Source organism: Chiloscyllium plagiosum, unplaced genomic scaffold (assembly GCF_037043375.1).
Source record: "Chiloscyllium plagiosum isolate Xiang-an unplaced genomic scaffold, Cpla_swu_hap1 HiC_scaffold_1, whole genome shotgun sequence".
NCBI lineage: Eukaryota > Metazoa > Chordata > Chondrichthyes > Orectolobiformes > Hemiscylliidae > Chiloscyllium > Chiloscyllium plagiosum.
Genome location: NW_028270139.1, coordinates 154251944 through 154264500, shown reverse-complemented (window position 1 = coordinate 154264500; position 12557 = coordinate 154251944). Strand labels below are relative to the sequence as shown.

Genomic DNA, 12557 nt, shown 5'->3' with positions numbered 1-12557 from the left:
ACCAGTCCATGCCATCTGGAATTAAACTTTCTCTGAACTTCCTCCAACGTAATTACCCCCTTCGTTAATTAAGGGAACCAAAACACACCATGTTGACATTCCTAATTATCTTTGAGAAGATGGCGGTGCGCTGTCTTCCTGAGCCACTGCAATCCTTGGGATAGCTGGACACAAACAGTGCTTTTAGGGAGGGAATTCCAGGATTTTGACCCAGCAACAGCGAACAAACAGCTACATTTCCACGTCAGGATGGTGAGTGGTTTGGAGGGGGTGGTGTTCCCATGTATCTAATGCCCTTGACCTTCTAGGTGGAAATGGTCTTAGTTCTGGATGGTGCTGTCTAAGGATCTTTGATGATTTGCTATAGTGCATCTTGTAGATAATGCACACTGTGTCGATGGTGGAGGGAGTGTTTATGAATGAATGAGGTGCCAAGCAAGAAGGCTGCTTTTCCCGAGATAATGTCAAGCTTCTTGAGTGGTATCATGTACTTCAGTGACATACCCAAATGGTCATGAGACTTAAGTGTAACAGTTTGCAATTCTATAGCGTAAGCAAATTCCAGTAAAGTTGATGTGGGTTTGGAATAGTAAAATCAAAACAGCTTAAGGACTCAGGGTTGATCATGTCATTGTAGCTTTTTTGCTGTAAGCTGACCTTTTCCCAGTTTCCTGTCTTATTCATGGATTTTGTGGTCATGTGTGTGTATGAGACAGGATAGGGAAGAGATATCTCAAGTCTATTGTCAGTCATCAGTGAAATAATGGAGCAAAATAATAAAGTGAAATCAGAATGGCTGGAGGATATGCTCCTGACCATGATACGGACAACAGAAATCCTGAAGGAGACCAGTCACTGGAGACTGCTTGAAGTAATAGAGAGTCAAAAAGCATGGTTCTGGAAAAGGCACAGCAGGTCAGGCATCATCTGAGGAGCAGGAGAGTCGACATATTGGGCATAAACCCTTCATCAGGAATGTGGACGGGGAAGTAGGCTGAGAAATAAACAGGGCATTGCGAATGGGGCTGGGTGGGAGGTAGCTGGGATAGCGATAGGTGAATACAGGTGGAAGGCGATTATGATAGGTCAGTTGGGAAGGTGAAGCAGATAGACGGGAAGGAAGATGGACAGATAGGTCAAGTCAAGAGGGCAGTGTTGAGTTGGAGGGTTGGATCTGGAATGAGTTAGGAGGGACATTAAAGTCAATTGCTTGAAAGAAGATGTTTGGAAATAAGGGTCATAATGTCCTGAGTGGCTTCATAGTCGATGCTGGCCCTGAGCAGAGAGGAACTGATTTAGGAAAAATGGAAGCAAATACAATGGTTGACCTAGTGACACTGAAGGAACGGTGATATATTTCCAAGTCAGGCTGGGTGTGTGTCTTCAACTGCTAAGACCAGCTGACCTGGTACACACCAGCAGTTGGTTTGGACCTTGCATTTGTCTATGGTTCAATCATTCAAAAACCAAACTCTGTGAGACATAGGAGGAAACTAATACATGACAGGACATTTTGATGAGTAGGTGAATGGAAGGTTGTGGGGAAATGCAGGAAAGTAGAAATGAGGAATGTTGGATCAGCCATGATCCTATTGAATGGCAGAGAAGATTCAAGGGGCCAAATGGCTACTTAAGTTCTAACAGGGACAATCATGTGAGGATACTGTTTTTGTCTTCTAGTACATTGTCGTGCCCGAACGTTCGATGGTAACATCACCTGCTCTTGGCAAACCCGTGGTGCAGCAACCTTCAAGCTGAAGTACTATAGGAGGTATGTGGGGGAAAAAAATTGTTGATACAGTATAGTAAAAGTCCACCTCAGTCTCACTGCAAATAGACCCAATGTTTGACTTAATTAGGATAAAATGTTGAGTCACTTAACTCTAAGTTGCACTCCCAACGTAAGTCATGATTTGGAGGTGCCAGTTTTGGACTGGGGTGGACAAAGTTAAAAATCACACAACACCAGGTTATAGTCAAACAGGTTTATTTAGAAGCACAAGCTTTCACAGAGCAGCTCCTTCATCAAGAAACAGTGCTCTGAAAGCTAGAGTTTCCAAATATGTCTGTTGAACTATAACCTAGTGTTGTGTGATTTTTAACTTGATTAATTTTGCATTTTATTTTCCTAATGCTACATTGTAAAGGTTCATGGAGATCCCACTTCTGAGATCCGACTGCCTGTAACTGGCATCCCTAAGATGGCTGCCTATAAGCTGGCTCTCGAAGCTTGACCTCGCTGCTCTCCTTACGCTTACTTCCATTAGAGTCATAGAGATATACAATGTGGAAACAGGACCTTTGCCCAATTCATCCATGCTGACCAGGCTTCCAAAGCCAAACTAGTTTCATTTGGCCCACTGATAGAATCATAGAGTAACACAGCACAGAAACTGACCCTTCAGTCCAACTCATCCATGCTAACCAGGTTTCCTAAACTGAACTAATCCCATTTGCCAGTGTTTGGCCCACAAATGGAGTCCTAGAGATGTACAGCATGGAAACAGACTCTTCAGTCCAACTTGTCCATGCCAACCAGATATCCTAAACTAATCTCGTACTATTTTCCAGCACTTGGCTCATATCCCTCTAAACCCTTCCTATTCATATACCCATCCAGATGCCTTTTAAATGTTGTAATTGTACCAGCCTCCACCACTTCCTCAGGCAGCTCATTCCACACACTCACCACTCTCTGTGCGATTGCTCTTCAAGGCACTTGTTTGACTTTTTACCTGCATCTCTTTTGAAGCCTCTTTTATTTGGTTACTCATGGAACCAGCTTAGCTCTGTTTCATTCCATTTCATCTCAGTCTGCTTCTTCACTGATTATTCCAAGCCTTTCTATCTCTTGCTAGCACCAATACTTTGGAACTGCCTTCCATCTCTGGGTTTGCTGTGCTCGAACATTTCAATCCAAACCCTCTCCCAAAAAAACTCGCCCCTTTTCAACAAAACACCCTTTAAATCATGTCTGTTCATCTTATTATTTTCTAAAAATCATCAAAGGAAGGAGGATCTTGTATTTCCATGCCTGTAGAAAGTTCCGAAGAGCTTTGCATCTGGTGAATTTTATTATTGACGTATAGTCACATTTGCAGTGGGGAAACACAGCAGCCATTTTGCAGCTTCGACAGATCAGAATAGGATAAACAGCTGGGTCTTAGTCACCCTGGCTGAGGGATAAATAACAATAGGACATTGGCAAGATCGCACCTGCTCTTCAAACAGTCCCAGGGAATTTTTTTTTGCGCAATTGTTTGGTCGATTGGAACATAAATATTGCTGCAAAAAGACACAGAGTCCAAGACTTTCACCTTGCACTCACCAGGACAGGCACACCAGAAAAAGACTTGGAAAAAGGACACTAACTTTTACAGGACAGCAAGAGGGCACTAACTGGTCGGGCCATCATTGGCATGAAAGACACAGTGAGAGCTGTAAACTGCCAATCTTAATCCTCAAAGCAGACTGGCAGATTCCCATTGGTCAGGCTGTTGGCAGGTGGTTTGCAAGCGGTTGTGTTGCTCTTTTATTTTTACAGTAAGTGGCGCAATGTGGAATCATAGAATAGAATCGCTTCAGTGCAGAAGCAGGCCATTTGGCCCACTGAGTCCACACAAACCCTCTGAAGAGTATCCTGTTCAGACCCACTCCCATACCCTATCCCTGTAACTCCATATTTTTCCATGGTTAACCCACCTGTGTAACCCACCCGTCTGTGAGCCTAGTTGATTATCTTAAGTTGGTATCTGGTGTAACACTTAGACTAGTCTTGATGATTCAATAAATGATTTCCAATTGCACAATCGTATCTAATGGTGACTGTTATGTTCTGAGGCTTGCAAGCGCGGAGTGATAGAGCTCAGCATGCCTGTCTCTGCCTTGCAATAAAAATGAAAACAATTTCCGTGATCTCTTTAAGCAACACTCCATCAGGAATTCTGAGAGTAAGAAATGCATGTACGGTTGATGTGATACCAACTTGCTGTGATATTACTCTAGATACTTATTTTTCTTTCTTAATCTCTATTTATTGAGCTAATCCTTTCCCACTTCCTTGTTCCCAGAATACCGGACAGCAGCGATCACTTTATGGATTACTCCAACTCTGGCACTAACCACAGTTACACTTTCTCTGTGAAGAACTACTCACCTTATGCGGAGGAATATAACCCCATCATTTTTGTTGTGGAGGCCATAAACAGTGTCGCTTACCAAAAGCAGCAAGTTGTCCTTCACATGGAGAATATCAGTAAGTCCCTTCGTGTGCAGTCTCAGTGGCTGGGAAATAGCAGATGTCTGCACAAATTGCAAGCATCAACGCTCCGGGGATATAGTGGAACCACTCGCCTATCTTTCGAACCAAACGGACTTCACGATGTCCCTGACGAATCATGTAGTGCAAAAGAAAACAATTCGGCCCATCATGCATGTGCTATCCAATTGGTGCTCCTCTCCCGTCCTTTCTCTGTAACCCTGCAAATGCTGTTTTTACGAATTGTATCACCAACTCCTTTTTGAAAGTTACTATTGAATCTACTGGTTACCTCCTTTCAAGGAACACATTCCAGGCCAGCATGGTGACTTAGTGGTTAGCACTGCTGCCTCATGGAGTCAGGGACCTGGGTTAAATTCCACCCTCAGGCGTCTGTATGACATTTGCACATTCTTCTTATATCTGCTTGGGTTTCCTCCCAAGTGTGAGGTAGATTGGCCATACCAAATTGCCTGTAGTGTCCAAGGAGGTGCAGGCTATGTGAGTTAGCCATAGGAAATGCTGGGTTACAGGAATGGGGTGGATCACTTTGGGTGGTGAGTGTGGACTTGATGGGTTGAATGGCCTGCTTGCACACTGTAGCAATTGTATGGATCATGATATCGCATGACTTTCTTTCTCTGGCTGTTTCGACGATTGTCTGAATTGTCTAGCTACAGGCCTGCCTGCCAGAGGAAACTGCTTCTCAGTAAAAGAGCTCTATTAAATTTCTTCTTAACCTTCCTGGCTTTTGAAAATAACATTATCTGCCAGCCACTATGCATAACCAATGTAACATGCTTGTAATTCTGCTCTGTGCAATCTCTGTAACATCCTTTCTGAAGTGTGCTGTTCAGATATCCTGACCCCTTCAAAAAGTTGCTGTCAAGTGGAAGCCTGGTCATTGAGTATATTGAAGGCTGAGATGGATTGGTTTTTACACTCGAGAGGAATGACAGGAAGGTGAACGTGAAGGGGAAGAACAACCACAATCTGATTAGATATCAGAGCAGCCTGAGAGGATAAACAGCCCAGTTCATCATGTTGAGGTTGTACAGGATGTTGGTGGGACCTCTCCTGGAGTACTGTGCCCTGTTCTGGTCGCCCTGTTATAGGAAGCACGTTATTAAACTAGAGAGTTCAACAAAGATTGAGCAGATGTTGCTGGGAATGGAAGGTTTGAGACTTAAAAATAGACTGGAAAGGCTGGGACCTTTCTCACTTGGGTGAAACAGGTTGAGGGGTGATCTTATTGAAATTTATAAAATCGTAAGGTGAGTGACAAGGGTCTTTTCCTTAGGATGGGGAGTACAGTTACAATGTTTAAAAGACATTTTGATCAGTTCATGAATAGGAAAAGTTTGGAGGGATATGAGCTGAGCGCAGGCGAATGAGACTAGTTTGGTTTGGGAACATAGTCAGTTTGACTGGTTGAGCCAAAAGGTTTGTTTCTGTGCTGTATGACTCTAATCGCCTCGTGTTATATTATGACATTGTTCCCAGCACCCCATTCAGGCATGGATAGCAACAAGAAGGTTTAAGGACCTGATAGTTATCTATTTGTTTGTTCAATGTATTGGAAAGCTGTAGATGAAAATTGGAGGCCATGAGGCACTTACAGCATGTTTACAAATTGAATTTAATCAATTGCACAATTGGTGGGATGGAAATAGAGATGAACAATTATGAAAAATCTTCAGTTGTCTGAAAAACAATTATCCCACTCTAACTCCTACCTCACTTCACCTATCGCCGACTCCAATCTCACCCAATCTTTGGTGACCCTCTGCCCTTTGGGCACATAGCGATGGTTAATGAAATGGCCACACTAGTGATGGCAATCAGAACAAGCAAAGGGATGGTCCTGCAGAATTGGGAAGCTGGATAGATAACTACTTAAGGGGTGGCATGGTGGCTCAGTGATTAGCACTGCTATCTCACAGTGCCAGGGACCTGGGTTCAATTCCAGTCTCAGGTGACTGTCTGTGTGGGTTTCCTCCTACAATCCAAAGGTGTGTAGGTCAGGTGGATTGGCCATGCTAAATTGCCCAAAGTGTTAGGAGCATTAGTGAGGGAAATGGGACTGGATGGCTTACTCTTCTGAGGGTCGGTGTGGACTTGTTGGGCCAAATGGCCTGTTTTCACACCATAGGGAATTTAATCAGCACTGTTCCTTTAGCACCAGCTGGTAGGCTAGAAATACCAGAGTATTAGAGTTATAGAGATGTACAGCATGGAAACAAGCCCTTCATTCCAATTCGTCCATGCTGACCAGATATTCTAAGTAATCTAGACCCATTTGCCAACATTTGGCCCATGTCCCTCTAAACCGTTCCTAATCATGAATCCATCCAAATCCCTTTTAAGTGGTGTAGTTGTACCAGCCACCACCACTTCCTCTGGAAGCTCATTCTGGACATGCACCACCCTCTGTGTAAAAAGTTTGCCCCTTAGGTCCCTTTTTAATTTTGCCTCATAGTGCTAGGGACCCAAGTTCAATTCCACCCTTGGGTGACTGTCTGTGTGGAGTTTGCATGTTCTCCCATGTCTGCATGTGTTTCCTCTCCAACGATCTTTAGGTTACGTGGATTGGCCAAACTAAATTAACCTGTAGTGTGCAGGCTAGGTGGGTTGGCCACATGGTAAATATGGGGTGTTGCATCTTCCCCAAGGAATTGGAGGCTGTCCAAAGATGGTTCACTGAGCAGATACTAGTATGGAGGGGTAGTCTTCTGAGGAGAGGCTGAGTAGATTGAGCCTGCACTCTTGAGATTAGATCCCCTACAGTGCGGAAACAGGACCTTCGGCCCAACAAGTCCACACCGACTCTCCGAAGAGCAACCCACCCAGTCCCACCCCCCCTATGTTTACCCCTGACTAATGCACCTAGTACTACAGGCAATTTAGCATAGCCAATTCATCTAACCTGCACATCTTTGGAATGTGGGAAGAAGCCAGAGTACCCAGAGGAAACCCACGCAGACAGGGGAGAATGTGCAAACACCACACAGACAGTTGCCCGAGGCAGGAATTGAACCCGGGTCCCTGGTGCTGTGAGGGATCAGTGTTAACCACTGAGCCACCATGCCGCCCAGTATAGAAGAATGAGAAGTGACCTTATTGAAACAAACAAGATTCTTAGAGGAGTTGACAGGGTAGATGGGACAAGGTTGTTTCCCTTGCTAGGACCAGACGGCATGTTCTCAGAATAAGAGGTCACCCACTTAAGACAGAAATGAGGAGGAGGTAGTCAACCTGTGGAATTCTTTACCATAGACCTGTTGAGGCTGGGTCATGAAGTGGAATGAAGGCTGAGATATATTTTTAATCAGGAAGGGAATGAGAGGTTAAGGAGAAAAGACAGGAAAGTGGAGTTGAGCATTGTCAAAGTCAAAACACTTGGTGCTGGAAAAGCACAGTAGGTCAGGCAGCATCCGAGGAGCAGGAGAGTTGACATTTCTCCTTGAGTGTTATCAGATCAGGCATGATCTCATTGAAGGGTGGAAGAGCTGAATGGCCTAATCAGTTTCCACATCTTATGGACATCTCTCCATTGTACACATGATGTACCATGTGGGGGTCAATGAGGGGCTCCAAATCCCACAGGCCCCTCTATGATAGTGTTATCTATATCAGAGGGACTTCAGCGGTTCAAGAAGTTAGTTCTCCACCACCATCTCAAGAGCAATTGGGATAATTAGGCTAATCTTGTCAGCAATACTCACATCTCCTGAATTTGTCTTTTCTACAGTTCCAGGTACTAACTCATGAAGAGTTGAATCCTTGGTTGATATTTCACTTTCTAAACTAGGCCTGTCAGGCAGGAAGATAAAACCCTGAATGTAATTAATATGAGACAGTCTAAGCAGTTATCCCTCCATCACCATTGCTAAAAACTAGATCATCTCACTATTACCATTGCTGTCTATCTTAAATGTTAAAAATCACACAACATCAGGTTATAGTCCAACAGGTTTATTAGGAAGCACTAGCTTTTGGAGTGCTGCTCCTTCTTCAGGTGGTTGTAGTACTCAACCACCTGATGATGGAACAGCGTTCCGAAAGCTAGTGCTTCCAAGTAAACCTGTTGGACGATAACCTGGTATTGTGTGATTTTTAACTTTGTACAACCCAGTCCAACACCGGCATCTCCAAATCATATCTTAACCGTGTGCAAATTGACTGGCACATTTCTTACAATACAACAATGACTACGTTTACCTCATGGGGTGCAAGGCGATTTGGAACAAGTGAGGATGTGTAAAGTGCTATGTAAATGCAGTTCTTCCTTTTGCACCGGAAATTATTGAATGCTCATCTGAGCCGTTAAGTTGATATTTATGTGCTTTTTCCTCTTCTGAAATAGTTATACCAGATCCTCCGCAGAATATCACAGTTACACTAGAAGCTCGGAAAATTTTGAATGTCTCCTGGCTGTACCCCTGCACCTGGATTGAGCCATATTCCTATTTCCCACTGCAGTTTCAGATGGAGTACAAATCTAAGAAACGTGGCAGACCAGTCACAGGGGTAAGTGGAGTGTTTTTTAATTGGTGGCTAGATGTAAACAAATGCCTCAGAATTCCCCCAGGGTCTGTATCAGGAGGTTTGCATTATTGGACATAGATTAATGATCTAGAAGATGATTTGAAACTTAGAAGCATTGTGAACTACGAAGGGGCAAGAGGTACAGAGGTGTTGTTGAAATGGGCAGGCCAGTGGAAGGTGTAATTTAGCACAGAGAAATGCAAAGTGATTTATTTTGTAGGAAGAATAAGGAAAGACAACATAAGATTTTAAAAGATCTGGAATGCTGTATCACGTTCTGGTCGATCAGTTATAGGAAGGATATTATTAAGCTGGAGAGGGTTCAGAAGAGATTTATCAGGATGTTGCCGGGTATGGAAGGTTTGAGTTATAAAGAAAGGCTGGATAAGCTGAGATGTTTTTCACTGGAGCATAGGAAGTTGCGAGGTGACCTGACAGACTTTTATAAAATAATGAGAGATGTGGATAATGCTAATAGTTGTTGTCTTTTCCCTAAGATGGGGAGTTTCAAGACTAGGAGACACATTTTTTAGGTGGGAGGAAAGAGATTTTAAAAAGACGTAAGAGGCAATGTTTTTACACAGAGAGTGGTTCATGTATGGAATGAACTTCCTGAGGAAGTGGTGGATGTAGGTACAATTAGAGACGTTGAACATGTGGGTACAATTAGAACATTTAAAAGACATTTGGATGGATACATAAATAAGAAACATTTAGAGGGATATGGGCCAGGAGCAGGCAGGTGGGACTAGTTTGGTTTGGGATTATGTTCATCACGGACTGGTTGGACAGAAGGATCTATTTCTGTACTCTGTGACTCTATGACTCTGACTCTCTGTACAGAAGCAAAAGAGCCTTGATGTATATTTGTATAAATCATTGAAGGTGGCAGGACAGATTGAGCGAGTGTATAATCAAGTATACAACATCCTTCGTCTTATTAATAGGGTCATAACAATAAGGTAGTAGTAAAAGTTAACTTGAATAGAACTCTAATTTGGCTTTATCTCGAGTTCTGGGCACCATACTTCCATAGGGGTATGAAGGCATTGGAAAGAGTGCAGAGCAGAATTGAAAAAGGTTCAAAGGATAAGGAATTTAATTTAAACAGAAATCTTGGAGAAATTGGCGTGGTCTTCTTTGGAGAACAGAAGATTAAATGGAGATTTGATAGAGATATACAAAATTGGGAGGTATCCAGAAAAAGTGGACAGGGAGAAACTGTTCTCATCACTCTTCAGAGAATATTGAATCACAGAATATGGTCACACTTGGCAAAGTCACCTGGAATTGTCCCAGAGAATGTTTATTTAGGAACGTAGATGGGCAGGGAGCAGCTAATGATAAAAATGAGGATTGGTAGCAAGGAAGAAATTATTGCAAAACTGTACAGATGTTGCAGATAAATTAAGAAGTGTGGATACTCTAAATCAGAAATAGAAATTACTGGAGAAACTCAATAGGTCTGGCAGCATATGTGGAGAGAAAGCAGAGTTAATGTTTCAGGTCCATTGTCCTCTCTTATCTCTGAGGAGGAGTTCTGATCTTGAGTTTGAAGAGGTGTGTTAATGTGGATTTTTGTCTTTAATTTGCTTTTGTGTTTCTCATAAGGTTCTGATAGATGGCCTCAGCAAAGTGATCAATCTCCATTCACATACAAAGAAATGTAGAGTCCGTATCAAAGCAAAGGACATGTTCTTAAACTCGCCTTGGAGTGGATGGAGTGAATGGACCAATAGTATATACGTATGAGCTTGGTTTGAACTTTTGTTTCTCTAGATGACACTTAAAGTTTAAAGAAAAAAATCACCTAAATCTTTAAAGAGACAGATCTTCTTTAGCCATAGGTCCATAACAGCATTCCAACTGAGCAACGATTGGCTAGTTTACTGGTCAGAGCTGTGTCATATTGGCAACAGGGCAACTGCACAAATTATATCACCTCTTGAGTGAAACATTGTCCTCTTAACTTCATTCCAATCCATCCACCAATTATTTTAATTTATACCAACGGAAATATTATCCATTTTTCTCACTCTCCATTCTTCCAAGGAAAGACTATCCCATCTTTCCTCTCAGCCATTCCTGGCAACATCCTCACAAAACTCTTCTTTACCTTAATCCAGAGTGATCACATTGTCCTGTAATGCACAGGCCAGAATGACACACAATACACTAGTTGTTGCTTAATTAGTGTTTATAGAGTTCATGCCTAATTTCCAGGCTCATATACAGTGTGCCTCACTGGTTGACCCATCCTGACCATTTTATCTCAGGGTCATTGCCACTGATACTCTGTGTCCAGGCACAGAGAGAGATGTTACAGCATTGTTTCTTCAGACCTAGTTTGGAAATCCATACTTGATGCAGTGTTGAAACTAATCAGCAGTTTGTTTCAGGAACACAAAGAGCAAATTGATAATGTAGCACTTGAGACAACTCTGGATTCAAAATCCAACTCAGATCCTACACTGAGGAGATGAACATCTTGCTGATGTTCCCTGGCTAGGTGCATGCAATGGTCAGTTGCAGAGTTGCAATTGGATAAGGTCTGACTACAAGACTGTGACCTAAACAGAATTTGTTCAACAAGTGATGGGACCAACCTCCAAAATGTCCATGGAGTTGGATCTTCATCTCATTGAGGGACTAGGAATGAAGAATAGAGGCTGCTTTATCATATTTGCCCATCCTACTGGAATAAGTAGAACAAAATTTTGCCCAGGATCAACAAAGATTGGCTGGATCATTGCCCTGTGATTGTAATAGCAGACTTGTGTCTTGGACCCCTGAGAGCTTAATATTGCTCCCTAGATTTAAATGCTAAGATTGGGAAGCACAAAATTTGAAAATCTTGAAACACTGGCACCTCTAATTATATAAAGGATTTAATTGATATATCCTACCGTAAGCTTCTAAAATCAGTACCAAAGAAAATCTGTCTCTTTAGTAAAATTACAATTAAATGTCAAGGGAAAGTACTAATGAAAACCATTTCAATCAAACTAAATCTGAACCATTAAACTGAGGAGTAATTTCAATTGAATTTAATAATGTAAAATTCCTCAAGGATATTTATTGCAATTCATTTCAATTGAACACACATCTCTTTAGTCTGAAAGAACTGTTATTTAACTGAGATATATTTTAAATTTATCTGTGTTATATTTATTTTGTTTTGTTGCAGAATAGCCATTATTTAATGACCATCCATAAGTTCTTGCTTAGAACTGTTTGGTTTAATGATATTTATTCTGATAGATGCATTCTTAATGCAAGGTTTCAAACAGTGTCACTGTTCCACATGTCATAGTGAATATAATGCTTTTGCACTGCAAGTCTTGAGTTGAGACATGTGCCTTACATCAGAGTTGGCAATACTGAGTTACATTGCCAGCTGCTCAACCCTCACACACAATGCAGAGCCCTGCCCACCTGAGAGCTGTGGTCATTGTGATCACTGACTGCTTGGTTGGCTGTGTGCCAATGTGTATACAGTCTAACCAGACAGGACACAGCCTTTCATTAAATTGTAATCCAGCCACTTCTCTCCCATGCTGGGCAGATTAATCTCGGGTGGCTTAAATTATGCCACAATATGAAACACATGGACTGGTTCCCTAGCTTTGATCCCAGGTAGACTGGATCCCGAGGGCAGAACCTATAAGAGAGAAGCTACCTTCGTATATTCAGTGAAAGGGAGACCAGTAACATTTCCCCTGTGATTTAATGTTGCCCTTTAGAATCTCAA

The 12557-nt window shown here is 42.3% G+C and overlaps 1 protein-coding gene across 1 annotated transcript in view; it reads left to right on the top strand.

The window, feature by feature from the left end:
* The window catches only part of LOC122560228 (interleukin-12 subunit beta-like), a 29627-nt gene extending 19069 nt beyond the window's left edge, over positions 1-10558 (top strand). The window contains exons 3-6 of the mRNA XM_087981402.1: positions 1681-1771; positions 4071-4255; positions 8625-8788; positions 10418-10558. Coding sequence (XP_087837528.1) covers positions 1681-1771; positions 4071-4255; positions 8625-8788; positions 10418-10558 — 581 coding nt within the window. The remainder of the gene's footprint in view (positions 1-1680; positions 1772-4070; positions 4256-8624; positions 8789-10417) is intronic.
* The last annotated feature ends 1999 nt before the right edge of the window (positions 10559-12557 follow it).